The sequence below is a fragment of the Aotus nancymaae genome, unplaced genomic scaffold (genome assembly GCF_030222135.1).
Source record: "Aotus nancymaae isolate 86718 unplaced genomic scaffold, 86718_ANA_hifiasm-v0.15.2.pri h1tg000010l, whole genome shotgun sequence".
NCBI classification, from domain to species: domain Eukaryota; kingdom Metazoa; phylum Chordata; class Mammalia; order Primates; family Aotidae; genus Aotus; species Aotus nancymaae.
In genome coordinates this window covers 31,555,632-31,577,795 of record NW_026988421.1, presented here as the reverse complement: position 1 = coordinate 31,577,795, position 22,164 = coordinate 31,555,632, and the positions used below count along the sequence as shown (strand labels likewise).

Genomic DNA, 22,164 nt, shown 5'->3' with positions numbered 1-22,164 from the left:
GCTGCTGGGGTAGGCCTGGTATTGGGGCAGCTCCAAGTCCTAGTGTACAAGGCAGGCCTGGAGCCAGGGTGGCAGGATTCTGTCTTGTGCCAGGGTGGGCTTGGAAGCTCAATTTACAGATACTAGTCTGTATCCTGGGGCTTCCAGAGCTGGCCCGGTGCTAGGTGGGCCTGGAGCCTGTTTCTACAGAAGCCAGCCTGGAGGCTGTGTCCCCATGTACTGGCCGATGACCAAGGCTGCAGGGGCCAGTCTGGTGCTGGGGAAGCCTGAAGTCTGGGATTGTTGATACTAGCCCACTGCTTGGGGTGGCGTGGAGCCTAGGGCTGTGGGGATCAACCAGGTGGTAGGGAAGTACATAGACCAAGTCCTCCAGGTAGACCTGAAGTATAGAGTGGGATCTGGTCTGGCATCAAGATGAACCTAGACATTCAGTCCATACATACCAGCCTGGAGGCTGGTGCTGTGTGGGCCTGTGTGGCACTGGGTTTTACTGGGGCAGGGCTGGTATTGGGGTCCCAGGCAGCATCTGATGCTCACTTCCCTCTCCTTCTCCCAAGGAGAGAGTATCTATCTCCACATTGTGCTGCCTGGAGTTGAGAGAGGAGTGATGCAGGTGATGTAAAACTGTCTTTCCTACCCTCTTCAATGTGTCATTTCTTATTTCTGTGCTATACTCAGGTGCTGAAATGCCTCACCTGGCTTCCTTTGCTGTGGTAAAGGAATTTTCATGCATGAATTGTTAAAAGTGATGTTTTTGCAGAGCACAATCACTGGAAAGTCATATTCTGCCATCTTGCTGACATCAATCTGAACTTTAGTTAATTAAAAAATATATAAACAAGAGATAGTAGGCCAGATTTTGCCTAGAGGCCATAGTTTTCTGAATCCAGACTGAGTTAATTGCCATATTTACTACAGGTCTTGATGGTCTCCCACAGGCATAACACAAAAGAGAAATAGATGACAAAATGAGAGCAGGGCCCTTATTTCACATCTGCAAAAGCAGGAGAGCGAGTTTAAGTTTCTTACTCAGGTCCAACCAGTCTGTAAGTGGTGGACCTAAAGCTGAGATTCAGGGTCCAACTTCCTGGCTAATGCTTTTTATGCTACACCAGGTTGCTGCCCTCTCCCCATGCCCTATATGCATAATTCCAAGTCACTCAAGAAACAGAGAAGCACTTTGGCAATTCAACTGACTTATGTGCTCCAGAAAAGAAGATCCTAGTATGCCGTCTTGCTTTCTTCCCAGATAATATTGTTTTCCCTAAGTTCCTGCAACTGAAAGCTAAAACCCATGGAGCATCAGAGCCCAGGACTGACTCCTCACTGCTTTCCATCTCCTGATCTTGTTTACATGTGTTTATCTGCAAAAGTTTTAATGCAATAAGAGAAAACGAGTGTTTTAACTTCCTAATAAAATCTGTGCCACAGCATGAGTCACTGTTTTCTTTTTTTACACTAGCAAGGGTAAAACCTTCTGGTTTTAATAACTAATACTGCTGAGTTCAATAAAAAGCACTTAATTTAATTTAATCCAAATCTTGATCAATGCCAGCTTCCCCTGGAATTTTATCTTTGTTTTAATTTGAGTCTTTATGTTCAGAAAAATGAGAGGCCAAAAGGAAAGAAACAGAAGTCAATTAGCTTGTAGGCTTGTTTCTAGACAAAGGACATGAAAATACAAGATTGACAGGTAAACTCCAAGGCTCTAATGTTTCTGCCCCACTGGAAAATCTTTTCCTGGCAGAATTAATGTTTTATTTAATCCTGAATAAAGAAACTGAACAATTCACAGCCCCATTTGGAAAATGTTTTTAAACAAAATATTCCAAAGCCAATTAGCATCATATTTCTAAGCTAGAAATATATTGCCTTTAATGTGTCAATAATCAAGAGATGTGCTACTGTAAAATTAGATACAGAAAGCCTCAAGTCCATCTGTTTGAATTCTAAAGCAGCGAGACTCAGTACTTAGGGGACTGAAATGGATATAGGGACTGAAATGGAAATAAAACGAAGCACCCCTGAAGATAGTTTTGATAAGCTTTTTTGAAATGATCCCTTTATTGTCATAACAGAGTTCAGTCCTATTCCTAGAAACATCAATCATTGCAGAAGAATTGCTATTTACCATTAACTGACACCACTTTCATAACTTCAACATGAAAGTTCCTACTGCCCTGTTAAGTGTGAACCAAAAACTTTGCATGGGTTGAGGGGAATTATGAAAATCTCCATTTTGGGTTCAGTTATGTAGTTTTTCAGTGCAAAAGCTTTTAGAAATGTTCTGAAGGGTATTAAAAGAGAACTGAGGCCAGACACGGTGGCTCACCTATAATCCCAGCCAGCACTCTGGAAAGCTGAGGTGGGAGGATCGTTTGAAGCCAAAAGTTCAAGACCAGCCTGGGCAACATGACAAGGCCCAATCTCTACAAAACAAAACAAAACAAAACAAAAAAGATTGCCAGGCATGCTGGTACATGCCCTGTAGGCCTAGCTACTCAGGAGGCTAGGGTGGGTGGATAGCTTGAGTCCAGGAGTTTGAGGCTGTAAGAGCTATGATTGTTGCACCATTGCACTCCTGTCTGTATGACTGAGATCTAGTCTCAAAAAGCAAACAACAACAAGAAAACCAGGACTAAGCACTAAGGACAGCATTCAATCTCCCTCCAGAGCTAGGTTACTACTGGCAGCCACATTTCCTTGCCACCATCTGGAAGTACTGATTCAACAGTGGACCAGAGGGAAAAGGCAGCCAGTTTCTTGTAGAATTCCAAACTTCAGTTCCTGTAGCACCTGGTTTCCATAGGGGTTTCATGTCCAAGTCTGATTAAACCACAATTCATAGACTATAGAATGTTAACCCTGAGAGGAGGGAGGCAAAGACCATCTAAGCCAGTGATTCACATACTTATGAATTTCAGGACCAGTAATATTTCAAAAAGAAAAATATTGGGGCACCAAAACAGGGTTGCTCATTTTTTTCATAGTCATTTGCTTTTTCAAAACAAAGATATTTAAAATAGCAACTACCATTAATTATCAACATCATTTCATAATTTCAATAACAAAAATGTAGGAAGAACATAAACTTGGAGCTTAAAAATTAAATAAATTTAGCTTCATAAAAACCCATCACTTGGTTCTTATTTTGTCCCAAGTTGCTAAAAACTTCATCATAAACAAATTCATTTATAGACCATTGTTTGGGAACAATTAGCTAGTTTAATTCTTAATAGCAGACCCTTAGAACCATTTCTTTTATGATCACAGCTGTTCTCCAATAAATTAATAATCCAAAACTCAGTGAGATTCTTTAAGGAATGAGATGATTTGCTCTGCTTAAAGAGGACATCAAATAAAACTCGTAGCAACCATTGTTCTGGAAAGCCAAAAGACCAGGAAGGAAAGTAAATGTGTTTATTTTTTATTTTATGTTTTAAAATCCTTTAGCACAAAACATTATAAATGGTAAATAAAACATACTTGGGAAGAAAAATGATTATAAAATCTGCCTGTTTGGGAATCTTCACCTTCACCTAGAAGAAATAATAATGTTAATGATATACACCCTTGAGCTTGGGAAAATACAGCCTCATGAATTACGGTCTTGTGAAAAAGGGATTTACTTGACTCCTATGATTCTAGAGATCAGAATTACCATAAATGGGAAGAAATTTTAAGAGAGGTAGTATTTAGCTAAAGATAAGAACTTGTTTTCAGAAGCATAACTTCCTAAGCCAATTCAAAGATGACTGGGCAACTTCATGGTATAGGAGGCCAAGTATCCTAAAAGTGCTTAAGCAAAACGTGGTTAACCATTTGGCAGCTTTACTGAAAATGGAAATCAAGGTAGTATATTGGCTTAGATAACCTCTAAGAAGCCATCTAACTCTAAGAATCTAGGGTTCCTTTCCCATCCCAGTCCTTACCAGCCAAGAGTCAACAAAAGCTTAGTCAAATACTCGAGGATAGACGCAAAACTCTCACGAAGATGAATATTAATTGTACAATTTCAGAACACTGACAACTCAGTGATCATCAGTCTTTTTTTTTAACTTTTAAGTTCAGGGGTACATATGCAGATTTATTACATATGTAAACTTGTGTCATGGAGGTTTGCTGTACAGATTATCTCATCACCCAGGTATGAAGTCTAGTACTTATTAGTTATTTTTCCTCATCTTCTCCCTCCTCCCAGCCTTCACCCCCCTGTAGGCCCCACTATGTGTTGTTGTCCTCTGTGCGTCCATGTGTTCTCATCATTTAGTTCCCATTTGTAAGTGAGAACATGTGGTATTTGGTTTTCTGTTCCTGTGTTAGGTTTTATTTATTTATTTATTTATTTATTTTTGGTAATTTAGGATTTACTTTTGCAAAACCATGTAAACAAATACTAAATGTTATGCTTGCATTTTGAACGTTAAAAATATGAAACGCAAACATCCAAAGTTAAATACTGATCTCCTATGCCTGACCTGGATTTAGATTTGAGTATTTCACATTTTACAGAAAGAAACTTGCAAAGTTTGATCAATACTTATAGTACATACTATTATTCACCAAAATATTCTTAAAATTTAAAAGGCTGATATTAAAAGTAGTTAGTTATTTTTTCTTAAATATGTGAAAACATATCAGTTTGAATTAACCTTCAGATTTTCAGGCCATGAAAGATACACAAATAAAGTACCCAAGAGTATGTTTTAACACATTTATAAGTTTGTTTACAGTTGTGACAGGAACATCTTTGACTTTCAGATATTGGAAAAAAAATGCCTTAAGCAAACATAAACGATGTTTTGGGTTAAGTTACTTCTCAGTACAAATAATTCTTTGTATCAATCAATTTTTGAAAGAAATTCCTAAAAGCATTCAAGAAACACTTGCATTTTATAATTGTCAAACATGTATTTACGTTACAGAAGATATAACAAAACTTACAAAAAATAAAAAACTCACACTATAAAATAAAAAGAAGAAATCTGCAAATTAAGAAATTATCAATGTTGTTCAGAAAGCATACCTTACTTTTACTTTGAAATTCACTTTAACTGATTGACATATAACTTAACACTTAAAAATATAGCTAAATTATTTTATAGTATTTATAGAATATTACTTCTCTGAGTAGACATGTTTCACAGAACAGTTTCCAATTAATGCTGATAATTCATCTGATAATTTTAATCACAATTTATGATAGACTGATTAATGGATTAATAATTTCTTCAGTAATTTAGATGCCATAAGAACCAATCAAAGTAATAATCTGATAATTACTCATGTACAATCCTGCCAATTAGTAATACTAAGCCAAGAATCTAATAGATATCACCTTCTGTTGAATTATGTTTCCATCTGTGTGACTGGTTTAGATATACGATATCAAGCTTTTTCCTTTTCCTTTTTTTTTTTTTTTTCTTGAGACAGAGTCTTGCTCTTGCTGCCCAGGCTGGAATGCAGTGGCACAATCTCAGCTCAATGCAATCTCCGCCTCTTGGGTTCAAGCAATTCTCCTGCTTCATCTGACTGAGTAGCTGGGATTACAGACACCTGCCACCACACCCAGCTAATTTTTGTATTTTCAGTACGGTGGGGTTTCACCAAGTTGGCCAGGCTGGTCTCGAACTCCTGACCTTGTGATCTGCCCACCTTGGCCTTCCAAAGTGCTGGGGTTATAGGCATGAGCCACCATGCCCCCTGGCCTCCTTTTTTAATTTTTCTTTCTTTCTTTTTTTTTTCACAAGCAGCTCAATGATTTGGAGGGTTGGGTAATGCACTGCAATACAATATAGGGAGAAAGTATAAAATGGCACCTAACACCAATGCCAATACTTATCTCATTATGGTTTTGGCTAAGGATGTTATTAATATTTTGTTATTTGCTTTTCTTTAGCACACAAATCAAAGCCACTAACTTGAACTTGAGATATATACACAATACATACACAACCTTATGCAAAACACTTTTCATAAGTAACATTACATTTTAAAATATTGGAAACTGATTATCTGTGCTGATTTGTATTTTGACTGAACGGAACAAGAAGAGAACAACATTCAACTAGGGAAGGTTTTACTAATAATAAAACTCTTAAAATTCAAAATGTCTTCCCCTCCTTTTGTATTTACCACAGGCTACACAGTGTTCTGAGAGGATTCATTATGAGAAAAATGTAAATCACAACAGCTTTAATAACTTACTTTGGAGGAAACTAATGAGAAAGAAAAGTGGAAGGTAAGACTTCATCTTGGTTTTCAAATAAGTGGTCTTAATTTTTCTTCTTATAGAACAAGTTTAAATCAATTAATTATAAATATATCTAAACCTTTAATTTTTGCAGTTTTCGGGTAAAGTTTAGCACTTTATTTATGCAAAGTCTATGAGAAGAGGTCAGTAGACATCATCTAATCTTAAGTCGTGACATCATCCATTCAAGTCCTTGGCACAAACCCTCACCAGTTAGAGAACAGCATGCCTGGATACCCACTGGTGATCTTTAATAGATGTTAACTTCACAAACTGGGAGATTTCTGCTACAGTTATGCATTCTTTAACATCTTGTTTATTAGCAAAAATCAGCAATCCAGCTTTTCTTAGGTCCTCATGTGCTAACATTTTATAGAGTTTTCTAGTTACAGAAATCCTCTCTCTGCCTGTACTGTTCACAACAACTATACAGACTCCGTGTTAGTATGGTAAGTGTTCCAGGAAGAATGAAGGATTCTTGGCCACCAACATCACTCATTGGGAAATGTATATTATTGTTATTGTTATTATTATTATTATTTTGAGACAGAGTCTTGCTCTGTCACCGAGGCTGGAGTGCAGTGGTGTGATCTTGGCTCACTGCAACCTCCGCCTCCTGGGTTCAAGCAATTCTCCTGTCTCAGCCTCCCAAGTAGCTGGGATTACAGGCACTTGCCACCAAGTCTAGCTAATTTTTGTATTTTTAGTGGAGATGGAGTTTCACCATGTTGGCTGGGCTGGTCTCGAACTCCTGACCTCAGGTGATCCACCCACCTCAGCCTCCCAAAATACTAGGATTACAGGCGTGAGCCACCATGCCTAGCCAGAAACGTGTATTATTAATCACTATTTCTTCTACATTACTTCCTATTGTATGAGATGTATGTACAACTTTATTCATAGAAAATTGTTAAAGGATGGTAGTTTTCCCTGCAGTATCCAGCCCAACAATTGTACTTTTGTGCTCCTGGTGATTAAACAGTCTCCATATCCTGGTGAAGAGAATTGCCATTCTTGGGCGGTGGACCCCGCCTTCAGCCACCCAAACCACCTGGCCTCCCTGGCTTACGCTGAGTGGGGCGTGGAGAGAGACATGCTGGAGCCTCTGTCTCTGCACCTGCTCCTGCCCTGGTTGCTGACCCACTTCCAGGGAACTGGAGGAAGGCCAAAACCCAGGTCTCTGCCACACGTGAGGCCCTCTGCCCCCACACACTCACCTGGCTCGTGGACATTGCCACCAAGTTGTCTGCAATGAGTCTCGCAGGCCACCGCCCTCCCCCTTCATGTGTTAGTTTGCTAAGGATAATGGCCTCCAGCTCCATCTATGTCCCCCAAACGACATGATCTCATTCTTTTATGGTGGCATATGATCTCATTCTTTTATGGCAGCATAGTATTCCATGGTGTATATGTACCATATTTTCTTTAAGTCTATTATTTATGGCCACTTAGGTTGATTCCATGTCTTTGCTATTGTGAATAGTATTGCAATGAATATGTGCATGGGTCTTCATAACAAAATGATTTATGTTCCTTTGAGTATATACTCAGTAATGGCATTGTTGGGTTGAATGGTATTTCTGTCTTTAGGTCTCTGAAGAATCGCCACACTGTTTTTCACAATGGTTGAACTAATTTACACTTCCACCAGCAGTGCATAAGTGTTCCTTTTTCTCCACAACCTCACCAGCATATGTTATTTTTTGACTTTTTAATAATGGTCATTCTAACTGGTGTGAGACAGTATCTCATTGTGGTTTTGATTCGTATTTCTTTAATGATTGAATGTTGAGCTTTTTTTTTTCATGATTGTTGGTCACATGTATGTCTTCTTTTAAAAAATGTCTGTTCATGTCCTTTGCCCACTTTTTTATGGGCTTGTTTGCTTTTTTCTTGTAAATTTGTGTAAGTTCCTTGTAGATTCTGGATAGTTGACCTTTGTTGGATGCATAGTTTGCAAAAATGTTCTACCATTCTGTAGGCTCTTTACTTTGTTCATAGTTTCCTTTGCTGTGCAGAAGCTCTTTAGTTTAATCAGATCCTATTTGTTAATTTTTGCTTTAGTTGCAATGGCTTTTGGCATCTTCATCAGAAATGTTTGCCTATTCCTGTGTCCCAAATGGAATTGCCTAGATTGTCCTTCAGGGATTTCAAAGTTTTGGGTGTTACATTTAAGCCTTTAATCCATCTTGAGTTCATTTTTATATATGGTGTAAGGAAGGGGTTCAGTTTTAATCTTCTGCATATTGTTAGCCAGTTATCCCAGCACCATTTATTGAATAGGGAATCCTTTCCCCATTGCTTATTTTTATCAGGTTTGTCAAAGATCAAACAGTTGTAGGTGTGTGGTCTTATTTCTGGGTTCTGTATTCAGGTCCATTGGTCTATGTGTTTGTTTTTGTAACAGTACCATGATGTTTTGGTTACCATAGTCCTGTAGCATAGTTTTAAGCCAAGTAGTGTGATGCCTCCAGCTTTTCCTTTTTGCCTAGGATTGCCTTAGATATTCAGGCTCTTTTTTCATTCTATATGAATTTTAAAATAGTTTTTTTCTAGTTCTGTGAACAATGTAAATGGTAGTTTAATAGGCATAGCACTGAATCTATAAATTGCTTTGGGCAGTATGGGCATTTTAATGATATTAATTCTTCCTATCCTTGAGCATAGTATGTTTATCCATTTGTTTGTGTCATCTCTGATTTCTCTGAGTGGCGGCTTGTAGTTCTCCTTATAGAGATCTTTTACCTCCCTATTTAGCTGTATTCTTAAGTATTTTAATCTTTTTGTGGCAATTGTGAATGTGAGTTCATTCCTGACTTGGCTCTCAGCTTGACTGTTATTGATGTAGAAATGCTAGTGATTTTTGCACATTACTTTTGTAGCCTGAGACTTTGCTGTAATTGTTTATCTTCTTAAGAAGCTTTTGGGCTGAGACTGGAAGTTTCTAGATATAGAACCATGTCAACTGCAAACATAGATAGTTTGACTTCTTCTCTTCCTATCTGCATGCCCTTTATTTCTTTCTCTTGCCTGATTGTCCTGGCCAGAACTTCCAATACAATATTGAATAGGAGTGGTGAGAGAGGCTATCCTGTCTTGTGTCAGCTTTCAAGGGGAATGCTTCTAGATTTTGCCCATTTAGTATGATGTTGGCTATGGGTTTGTCATAGATAGCTCTCATTATTTTGAGGTATATTTCTTCAATATCTAGTTTATTGAGAGTTTTTAACATGAATGTATGTTGAATTGTATGGAAATCCTTTTTTGCAGCTATTGAGATAATCATGTGGTTTTGCCTTTAGTTCTGTTTATGTGGTGAATCACATTTATTGATCTGTGTATGTTGCACCAACCTTGCATCCCAGGAATAAAACTTACTATCAAGTGGTGGATAAGCTTTTTGATGTGCTGCTGGATTCGGTTTGCCAGTATTTTTGCATCGATGTTCATTAAGGATATTGGCCTGACATTTTCTTTTTTGTTGCTGCATTGCTCCCAGGTTTTGGTATTAGGATGATACTGGCCTTATAGAATGAGTTAGGGAGGAATCCTTCCTCCTCAATTTTATGAAATAGTTTCAGTAGAATTAGTATCAGCTCTTCTTTGTATGTCTGGTAGAAAGCAGCTGTGAATCTGTCTAGTCCTGAGCTTTTTTTGGTTGGTAGGCTATTTATCACTCTCTCAATTTCAAAGCCCATTACTTGACCTGGCTACCATTAGGAGTTGGGAATCTTTACTCCTAAGTATAATGCTCTTTCTTCAAAAGAACATTACTTTTCTTTATATTGATGTTTTTAAAGCAACTTTGATATATGCTTTCAATACACATTTTTGAATACCTACTTCATGCCAGGCACCATGCTTAGGTATTGTCCTGCAATAAAGACACTCTGACATGATATGGAGTGAAGCTTCTTGAAGCCTCTTTCACCTTAAAAACTTTTACTACTCTAACAGAGGAGGATTTTGTATCAATAAGGAGGAAAAGTAGGAGGAATATGTACCTACTTAAGAGCTTCCCTGTCTATGAATAGCTCTTTACCACCTAACATTTCATGAAACCCCATCAGTAGGAATCTGTTCCCTTGATTCTTGAAGATTTTGTTAGAAGACTTCTATTACAAAGCAAACATCCCCTGGGAAGAGAAATAACTTAAAACTCTAGCAGTTTAATCACTTCCACACTTTGGACTTCAGCTTCCCCTATAAATAAGGGGTTTTGACCAGATGATCTCTGTGGTCTTCTCTAGTATGAAAATCTAGACTTACTAGGCCTAAAGGTAAGGGAATGGAAGTAGCAAAGGCTGGGTTTTCAAGACTGCCTAGAAACAGCAGTTGGAATTATAAGTAGCCTCAAGTACTCTCTTCTAACCCTGAAGTTATAGGGAAAGATTTAAACATGCTTCCAAGCCTCATGGGCAAATCACTCCCTTAGAGCTGTTGGACAACCTTTGGCTAATAAAGATTAAGCAAATAAATATAAAAAATGGTTCTATCCAGCATCCTGAGAGGCCAATTTGCTGTTAATGGTGGTGTTTAGGCCCTAAAAGGGTATTAACTTACAGAGTAGTAAAGTTTCCAAACACAGCCCAGAGCTTTAAAAGATGTACAGGTGCCAAAATTAAGGGCCAAATTACCAATCTGTTTTAAATGATGGTCTGGGAATGCTCAATATGACAAGGAAAATGTATGACAAATAATATCTTCAATACAAAGAAAAAGTTGCTTGAATTTATTAAAGGAAATGGACTACCTCTTGGGATATTTTTTTTTTTTGCCCACTCCTCAAAGAGGTGATTTTTAAAAATTGACTTGAAGACACAGCTAATGCAAAATGACCCTTAAGCATAAAGTAAGCTCATTTTTAACTAAAACAGTTTCCATGTCAGCATTTGCCCAAACCTTTGGGAATTTAGACATCTCAAAGAAATGCACATTCCATTAGTATCAAAACTAGGTGCTTCCATGATGTACTAAATGCAGCATTACTCAACATGTGCAAAAGCTTTAAGCCAGAGTAAAGCCGGCTGCGTTTCTACTCATCGACAAGTTTAAAGAATTCATTGGCAGCCCTGCTGGATGACAGCAGAATGACTTCCTGTCAAGTAACCTCCATCCTCCAAGGTGACAGGAAATGGGTTTAAACACTGGTAATATCAGTAATCAATGTAAGGAAGCACATGTTCCCAGTCTGCAATTGTGAAGTTTGGTTGCAATGTGTTAGCTGCTTGCTGGGCCATGTGATTCAGCATAATGACAGATGAAAGGAAAGGTCAGATTTACTAAGTGTTGAAGAGGTGTCATCAAGTGTTGCATATTACTTCAAGATGTCCTCTGCATCAGAGGCATCTCACATATAGGAGTTAATTTCTCCTGCAGAATTCTTTAGTTTTCCTACAACCCTTTATGGAAGCCCCCAAATTTATTTCAACACATGAAGAATTGGACTTTCTCTTATTTCTGATTGACACTAAATAGTCCAAGGTAATGGTCTTACCTTTATATGATTCTACCATGGTCTTTAAGATAAGTGCATACACGCATATACCTTCAGGCTCTGCCAAATACACTTTGTAGAGTCAAAATAGCCAAATTTTCCTCAAAAGTTCATTCCAGTGCTTCCAGTTTCTTGAGGTGGTTTTCACCCTCTTAAATACAATGGCAGTTGTATTCCTTTTCAAAGAAGCACTATTCAGGTTTTTTGTTTGTTTGCTTTTTGTTTGTTTTGAGATGGAGTCTCACTTACTCTGTCCTCCAGGTTGGAGTGTAGTGGTGCAATCTTGGGTCACTGTAACCTCCAGCTCCTGGATTCAAGTGATTCTCCCGCCTCAGCTTCTCCAGTAGCTGGGATAACAGGCATGTGCCACCACGCCCTGCTAATTTTTGTATTTTTAGTAGAAATGGAGTTTCACCATGTTGGCCAGGCTGGTCTCAAACTCCTGACCTCAAGTGATCTGCTCACCTCGGCCTCCCAAAACACTGGGATTACAGGTGTGTGCTGCCACATCCAGCCTATTCAGTTTTATACTAAAGAGGATGTGAGGAAACATAACTTTCCCTTTATTCATAGAATAGAAGAGGACTTTCAGGATCCTCTCCCAGAGTCCATTCCTATCAGATTCATTTCTTCAGTCACAAATTTTTGATAATTATTTTTTGAGCACTTACTCTGTATCAGGCATTATACTAGTGGTTACAATACCAAGTAGAACCAGATGTAGTCTCTGATCTCCTGGAGATATTTAATTAAATAATTAAATAGGTAATTATTCAAATAAATACATAATTCATAAACTAAATACTTATAATTATTAAATTAATTAAATAACTATTCAATGAATGTATAGTTGCTAACTGGAGATGAGTAAACAGACATAGAAAGGTAAAGTGACTTTCTAAGGTCTCATCCTAAGTCTGTTATAGAATACCGGTCTCCTGGCTCCCAGCCCAGTTCTCTTTTACTCTGTATCCTAGTGCATTTCAGTGTGCTTTCCCTGGACTGAAAGATGATCTGACATTCCATTTCCAAGGCAGTCTCATAGCAGCTTCTCCAGAGCAGGGCTTTCCAAGTTTTTTACCTCCTTTTGCAAGTATAAAATGCTTTGCTCTTCGTTGAGGTTTACCTGAGGGAAGGGCTGTATGTATGCAAGTTTGTGTGTTAGAGGAGGGTGGTGAACATCATAATGGAGGTCTCCTAAGCTTTTGTGAAGAACACACAAGACTATGCTAGTAAAAGAAATACAGCAGTGTCCGTTTAGCCTTTTGTGATCCCTGCCTACAGCGAAAAAGAGATGTACCTGGCAACGAGTAAAGGGAGATATTCTAAGTGATTTTCTAAAATCACCACCAGCTTTGTCATAAATACTAGCTGAAAATAGTGAGCCAGTCAACTTACAGGGCCAGGGAACACACAGGCCATGGATATGTCCTGGAAAACTAGCCAACTATGGCAGAGGATATTTCTGGCTGCAAGAGTAGAGCCAGGGCTTTCTGAAGCATTATCTCAAAAGTCAAAGTAGCAGAACCAGATAATCCATTTATTCCTTTCCATATCTTAGAGGACACAAAAGTAAAGAACTCCAAACTATCTGATCCCTCCATTAAAAGCTTTACAGTTTATATATCTGTTTCCACAGGAGAGAATCAAACTGTCTTCAACACTCAACCTACAAACTAGGTCCCTAATCAATATTTATTTAATATATAAATGGTGTGAACAGTGGCATCAGAATGTACTTATGAACATTAATAATAAGAATTTATTGAGCATTTAGTATGTGAGAGATGTTAAGGCTATGAATGCATTAATATGAATGCATTATTAATTCTAATAACACTGTAAACCAGCTAAAAGTATTACTCTTATTTCATAGGTGAGAAAAAAAGGAGATTAGCGATGTTAAATAATTCATCCAAGGTTACTCATCTAACAAAAGACAAGAGCCAGGATTTTAAAAAAAGTCTGAGTCACTTCAAAGCTCATGTTCCTGGTCACCATATTTATTTCCTGCTTGATGGTTTAGACAAGACAAGATATAGAGCATCTCACTAAGGGTTCTTCTCTAAATTAATTAAGACACTTTCAACAGCAAATAACAAGAAAAAATAAAAAATAACAATACATAAATGTAATATATAAAAAGAGAAGACAAAGTAAGGTATTTTAAAAATTGATTAATTCAGTAGCCTAGTGATATGATGTATGTCCTTTCTAATTTCTTCTCTGCTGTCCTTAGAATATTGGCTTTTGTCCTCAAGCTTGTGCATTAATCATAGCAACATGGCTACAGCAACATGGCTACAGCAGCTGCAGGCATCACCTGCAAACAGTTACATATATGAAGGAAGAACACCAAGCTAATGACTATCTACACCAAAAAACAAAAACAAAAAAAAACCTTCATAAGAACCAAACATCAGTGAGCACTCACTGTACCTGGTTTTTACCACTGAAAGAGACACTGAAGAGATAGAAACTACAGCCCTGAATCTCTGACACCATCCCTCCTCTGCCCCACAGCAGTGGCAGCTTGATGCAGAGAGCTTCTCTGGGCACTAGGGGAAGAAGAACACAGAAATTTTGAGAAGTTGAACTCGGTGCTGTCCTGATAAAGCAGCAAAGAAAACTGGACCAAACTCAGCTGATGCCTACCCACAGAGGGAGCATTTAAACCAGCCCTAGCCAGAAGGGAATCACCAATCCCAGTTGTCCAAACTTGAGTGCCTGCAAACCTTGACAGGAAGGGCTACAGCACTCTGTGTCTCCAAGTAAATTTTAAAGGCAGTCTATACCATTAAGGACTGACTCTTAGGCCTATCTAGTGTTAAACTAGGCCCAAACACAGTTGCTTGAAGGGGCATATGATATACTGAGACACAAGCTGGAGAAGACAAGGAAATGCTTGCATGATCCTTCCCCTAACCACAAGCTGCACAGCTCAAGGCTCCATAAGAGATCCCTTCCTTCCACTGAGGAGAAAAGAAAGAGTAGGGAAGACTTTGTCTTGTATCTTAGATACCTGCTCAGCCACAGCTGAATAGGCATTGATCATTGATTAATGAGGCCCAAGTTTAAGGCTCTAGCTTCCAGATGATATTTGTAGACACACCCTGGGCCAGTAGGGATCCCACTGCCTTGAAGAAAAAGACCCAGTCCTGGCAGCATTCATTACCTGCTAACTGAAGAGCCTTTGGGCCCAGAATAACTAGCAGCGATAGCCAGGTACTATATCAAGGGCCTTGCGTGAGCATCTGAGACTTGCTGGCTTCAGGTGAGATGCACATTACCAGCTATACTGGCTACAATGCAAAACTCCCTGTGCTTGAGAAAAACAGAGGGAAAAGTAAAGGGGGCTTTGTCTTGCACCTTAGGTACCAGCATGACCAAAGGGGGATAGAGCTCTTGGGTGGGCTCTTGGGGTCCCTGACTCCAGGACTTGACTCATGGCCATTTCCGGACCTGCCCTAGGCTAGAGGAGCGACTACTGCCCTGAAGGGTGAGTGCTGGGCCAGGCAGCATTCACCACAAGCTGACTTAAGAGCCCTTGGGCCTTAAGGGAACATCAGCAGAAGTCTGGCAGTATTCCTTGTGGCCTGGGGTGGTGGTGGCAATGGGGTGAAGCTCTTCTGTCTTTGAAAATGGGAGGAAAGAGTGGGAAGAACTGCATCTTGTAGTTTGAGTGTCAGGTCAGCCACAGTACAGTAGAACACTAGGTAGACTTCTAAGGCTTTTGACTCTAGTCCCTAACTCCCAGATGGCACTTCTGGACCTAGCTGGGACTGGAGGACCTCACTACCCTGCAAAGAAGAACACAGGCCTGACTGGCATTGCCACCTGCTGATTGTAGAGCTCCAGGCCCTTGTGTGAACATAGGCAGTAGCCAGGGAGTGGTTACAACAAGCTTTAGGTGAGACTTAATGCTGTGCTGGCTTCAGGACTGACCCAGCACAGTCATAGTAGTGGTGGCAACAGCAGTGCTTGTGTCACTCCAGCCCTAGCTTTATGTGGCTCAGAACAGAGAGAGAGAGAGACTCTGCTTGAAAGAAAGTAAGGAGAAAGAACAAGAGTCTCTGCCTGATACTCCACTGAATTCTTTAAGATCTAGTTCAAGACCATGAAGGCAGTTCCTCTATGAGTCTATAAGAATTACAGTGTTACTGGGTTTGGGGTGCCCCCAAAAGCAGATACAGCTTAGATCACAACACTGAAGTCCTTTCAAATATCTGGAAAATCTTCCCAAGAAAAACAGCTACAAATAAGTCCAGATAGCGAAGAACACCATAAATACCTAACTCCACTGTGCAGACACCAAAAAACCTCTACAAGCATCAACACCATCCAGGAAGACATGACCTCACCAAATAAACTAAATAAGCCACCACTGACCAATTCTGGAGAAATGGAGATATGTGACCTTTCAGAAAGAGAATTTAAAATAGCTGTGTGAGGAAACTCAAAGAAATTCAAGATAACACAGACAAGGAGTTCAGAATTCTACCAGATACATTTAACAAATATATTGAAATAATTAAAAACAATTAAGAAGAAATTCTGGAGCTGAAAAATCATCAGAGTCCTTTAATAGCAGAACTGATCAAGCAAAAGAAATAGTGAACTTGAAGACAGGCTATTTAAAAATACACAGAAGAGACAAAAGAAAAAGGCATAGAAAACAATGAAGTACACCTACAAGATCTAGATAAGTTATAAAATGGTATTTGCAAGCCTCAGGGTACCCTCAAACCAAAAACCATACAATGGATACACAAATAAAAAAATAAAATATAACCTAAAAAGGGCAAAGCTAAGAGTTATTGGCCTTAAAGAGGAAGTAGAGAAAGCGATAGGGGTAGGAAGTTTATTCAAAGGGATAATAACACAGAACTTCCCAAACCTAGAGAAAGATATCAGTATCCAAGTATAAAAAGGTTATAGAACACTAAGTAGATTTAACCCAAAGAAGACTACCTCAAGGCATTTAATAACCAGACTCCCAAAGGTCAAAGATAAAGAAGGGATCCCAAAAGCAACAAGAAAAAATAAACAAATAATATACAACATGTCTAACAGCAGACTTTTCAGTGGAAACCTTACAGGCCAGAAGCGATGGCATGACATATTTCAAGTGCTGAAGGAAATAAACATTTACCCTAGAACAGTATATCTAGTAAAGTATCCTTAAAACATGAAGGAGAAATAGACTTTCCCAGACCATGAAAAGCTGAGGGATTTCACCAATGCCAGGCCTATCCTACAAGAAATGCTAAAGGAAGTTCTTCAATCAGAAAGAGAAGGACATTAATGAGCAATGAATAATCACCTAAAGGTACAAAACTCACTGATAATAGTAAGTACACAGAAAAACACAGAATATTATAACATGGTACCTGTGGTGTGTAAACTATTCTTATCCTATTAAATAGAAAAACTAAATGAACCAACAAAATATAATAACTACAACAACTTTTCAAGACATAGTCAGCACACTAAGACATAAATAGAAACAACAAAAGTTAAAAACAGGGAGATGAAGTTAAAGTGTAGAGTTTTAATTGGTTTTCTTTTTGATCCTTTGTTTATGCAAATAGTGTCAAGGCAGAAATTTTAATTAGGTCAACTATTGTGCAAATCACTATGACAATTCCTCAAAGAGCTAAAGGCAGAACCATCATTCAATCCAGCAATCCCATTACTGGGTATACGCCCAGAGGTATATGAATTATTCTGCCATGAAGACACATGCACACAAATGTTCATTGCAGCATTATTCACAATAGCAGGGACATGGAATCAACCTAAATGCCCATCAATGACAGATTGAATAAAGAAAATGTGGTACATATATACTACAGAATACTATACATCCATAAAACAGAACAAGATCCTATCTTTTGCAAGAACATGGATAGAGCTGGAGGTATAATCCCTAGCAAACTCACACAGGAACAGAAAACTAAATACCACATGTTCTCACTTATAAGTGGGAGCAAAATAAGAATTTCTGAACACAAAGACAGAAACAACAGACACTGGGTATACTTGAAGGGGGAGGGTGGGAAGAGGGAGAAGAGCAGAAAAGATAACTATTGGATGCTGGAATAGGGAATTTAATTTAATACTTGGGTGGTGAAATAATATGTACAACAAACCACTGTGACATATGCTTACCTATGTAGCAAATCTTCACATGTACCCCCAAACCTAAAATAAAAGTTAAAAACAAGTTATCAGGTTAAAATGATAGGTTATAAAATAGTATTTGCAAGCCTCAGGTTACCCTCAAACCAAAAAATAAACATACAATGGATACACAAATAATAAAAAGAAAGAAACTAAATCATATGAGTGGAGAAAATTGACTTCACTAGAGGAACACAGGAAGGAAAAAAAGAAGGAAGTGAACACCACAAAACAACCAGAAAAGAAATAACAAAATGACAGGAGTAAGTTCTTATTTATCAATAATAACATATAATGTAAATGAACTAACCTCTTCAATCAAAAAACACACACTGGCTGAATAGATGAAAAAATAAGACCCATTGATCTGTTGCCTACAGAAAATATACCTCACCTATGAAGACACAAATTGACTGAAAATAAAGGAATGGAAAAGATATTCCATGCCAGTGGAAACCAATAAAAAGCAGGAATCGCTATACTTCTATCAGATGAAATAGATGTCAGGACAAAAACTACAAGAGACAAATAAAGTACCGAATAATGATTAAGGGGTCGATTCAGCAAGAGAATATAAAAATTTAAAATATATATGCATGCAACACTGGAGCAGCTAGATATATAAAGAAAATATTGTTAGAGGTAAAGAGAGAGATAGTCCCCATTAAAATAATAGCTGGAAATTTCGACACCACATTTTCAGCATTGGAGAGACAGAAAATCCATAAAGAAACATCAGACCTAATCTGCTCTACAGACCAAATAGATCTAAAATATTTACAGAACACTTTATTCATCAGCTGCAGAATACACATTATTTTTCTCAGCACATGGATCATTCACAAGGATAAACCATATGTTAGGTCACAAAACAAGTCTTAAGAACATTTTAGAAAACTGAAATAGTATCAAGCATCTTCTCTAACCACAGTAGAACAAAACTAGAAATTAAAGAGAAGAATAATTTTGGAAACTGTATAAATACATGGAAATTAAACAATATGCTCCTGAATGATCAGTGAGTCAATAAGGAAATTAAGAATAAAATTGAAAAATTTCTTGAAAAAAATGATAATGAAAACACAACATACCAACACCTGTGGAATATAGCAAAGAAAGTACTAATAGGGAATTTTCTAGCTATAAGTGCCTACATCAAAATAGAAAAAACTTCAAATGAAAAATCTACTAATGCATCTTAAATATCTAGAAAAGCAGGAACAAATGAAACCCCAAAATAATAGAAGAAAATAAATGATAAAGATTAGAGCAGAAATAAACGAAAGTGAAAAAAATACAAAAAAAATCAATGAAACCAAAAGTTGCTATTTTTTTTGAAAAGTTAAACAAAATTGACAAACCGTTAGCCACATTGACAAAAAAAGGAAAGATGATCTAAATAAATAAAATCAGAAATTAAAAAAAGACATTACAAGTGATACTGCAGAAATGCAAAGGATCATTAGTGGCTACTATGAGCAACTATATACCAATAAATTGGAAAATCCAGAAGAACTGGACAAATTCCCGACAAATACAACCTACCAAGATGAAGTCAAAATGAAATCCAAAACTTAAACAGACTAACAACAAATAATGAGATCAAAGTCATAATCAAAAGTTTCTCACTAAAGAAAAGCCTAGGGCCTGATGGCTTTACTGTTGAATTCTACAAAACATTTAAAGAAGAATTAAAACCAATCCTACTCAAACTATTCTGAAAAATAAGAAAGGAAGGAATATTTCAAAACTCATTCTATGAGGCCAGGATTACCCTGATACCAAAACAGACAAAGACACATCAAAAACAACAACACATGCATGTTCATTGTGACACTGTTTACAATAGCAAAGACCTGGAACCAACCCAAATACCTATCAATGATAGACTGGATAAAGAAAATGTGGCACACATACACCATGGAATACTATGCAGTCATAAAAAGGGATGATGAGTTCATGTCCTTTGCAAGGACATGGATGAATCTAGAAACCATCATTCTCAGCAAACTGACACAAGAATAGAAAATCAAAAGTGCATGTTCTCACTCATAGGTGGGTACCGAACAATGAGAACATGTGGACACAGGGAGGGGAACATCACACACTGGGGTCTGTTGGAGGTTGGGGGGCTAAGGGAGGGATAGTGAGGGGTAGGGAGATTGGGGAGGGATAACATTGGGAGAAATAACTAATGTAGGTGACGGGGTAATGGATGCAGCAAACCACCATGGCATGTGTATACCTGTGTAACAATCCTGCAAGATCTGTACATGTACCCCAGAACTTAAAAACAATTACATATATATATATATATATATATGACACAACACTATAGGCCAGCATCTCTAATGAATATCAATGTGAAAATTCTCAACAAAACACTAGCAAAGCAAATTCAACCATACATTAGAAAAATCACTCATCTTGATCAAGTGGAATTTATCCCTGGGATGCAAGGATGTTTCAACATTTGTAAATCAACCAATATGATACATCATATCAACAAAATGAAGGATAAAAACCACATGATCATTTCAATTGATGCTGAAAAATTATTTGAAAATTTAACATCCCTTCATAATACAAACCCTCAAAAAACTGGGGATGGAAGGAATGTACCTCAATATAATAAGAGCCATGTATACCAGACCCACAGCTAGTGATAAGGATAACCACTGTCACCACTGTTATTCAACACAGTACTGGAAGTCCTAGCTAGAGCAATCAGACAAAGATGTAAAGGACAGCCAAATTGGAAAGGAAGAAGTCAAATTACATTTGTTTGCAGAGGATATGATCTTACATTTGGAAAAAACTAAAGATTCCATGGAAAAAACTATTAGAACTAATAAACAAATTCAGTAAGGTTATAGGATACAAAATCAACACACAAAAATCAGTAGTATTTCTATATGTCAACAGTGAAGAATGAGAAAAAGAAATTTTAAAAGTAATCCCATTTATAGTAGCCAGAAATAAATACCTAGAAATTAACCAAATAAGTGAAAGATAAATGTAATAAAAATTATGAAACACTGATGAAAGAAATTGAAGAGGACACCAAAAAAATAGAAAAATATTCCATGTTCATGGTTTGGAAGAATCAATATTGTTGAAATGTTCATAATACCCAAAGCAATCTACAGAGTCTATGCAATCCCTATCAAAATACCAATGACATTCTTCAGAGAAATAGAAAACATAATCCTAAAATTTGTATAGAACCACAAAAGACCTACAATAGGCAAAACTATCCTAAGCAAAAAGAACAAAATTTGAGGAATCACATTACCTGATTGCAAATTATACTACAGTGATACTAAAACAGCAATGATAACCAAAAACAGCATGATACTATCATAAAAACAGACACATAGACCAATGGAACAGAATAGAGAACTCAGAAACAATCCACACACCTACAGCAAACTCATGTTTGCCAAAGGCGCCAAGAACATACACTGAGGAAAAGACAGTCTCTTGAATAAATGGTGCTGAGAAAACTGAATGTCCATATGCAGAAAAGTGAAACTAGGTCCTTATCACCATATATATAAGTCAAATCAAAAAGGATTAAAGGCTTAAATCTAAGACCTCAAGCTATAAAACTACCACAAGAAAAGATTGGGGAAAATCTCTAGCACATTGATATGGGCAAAGATTTCTTGAGCAATACCCCACAAGCACAGGCAACCAAAGAAAAAATGGACAAATGGGATCATAAAGAGTTAAAAAGTTTCTGCACAGCAAAGGATATAATCAATAAAGTAAAGAGACAACAGAATGGGAAAAAATATTTGCAAAGTATCCATCTGTCAAGAGATCAATAATCAGAATATATAAGGAGCTCAAACAACTCTCTAGAAAAAATTTAATAATCCAATTAAAAATGAGCAAAAGAAAAAAAATGAGCAAAAGATTTGAATAGACATTTCTGAAAAGAAGACATACAAATGGCATACAAGATGTGAAAAAGTGCTCAACATAATTGATCATCAGAGAAATGCAAATCAAAACTATAATGAGATAACGTGTTACCCCAATCAAAATGGCTTTTAGTCATAAGTCAGGCAATAACACATGTTGATGAGGATGTAGAGAAAAGGGAAAGTTTGTACCCTATTGTTGGGAATGTAAGTTAGTATAACCACTATACAGAACAGTTTGGAGCTTCCTCAAAAAACTAAAAATAGAGCTATCATACAATCCAGCAATTCTACTGCTGGCT

The 22,164-nt window shown here is 37.5% G+C and overlaps 1 protein-coding gene and 1 pseudogene across 2 annotated transcripts in view; both read right to left on the bottom strand.

The window, feature by feature from the left end:
• Positions 1–22,164, bottom strand: part of HPSE2 (heparanase 2 (inactive)) — a 766,947-nt gene that overhangs the window by 527,555 nt on the left and 217,228 nt on the right. Inside the window, exon 4 of one of the 2 annotated variants that reach the window (XM_012439610.3) lies at positions 17,922–17,954. The exons of the other annotated variant lie outside the window; for it this stretch is intronic. Coding sequence (XP_012295033.1) covers positions 17,922–17,954 — 33 coding nt within the window. The remainder of the gene's footprint in view (positions 1–17,921; positions 17,955–22,164) is intronic. 2 annotated transcript variants of the gene reach the window in all.
• On the bottom strand, positions 6,408–7,265 carry LOC105708111 (ADP-ribosylation factor-like protein 5A; annotated as a pseudogene).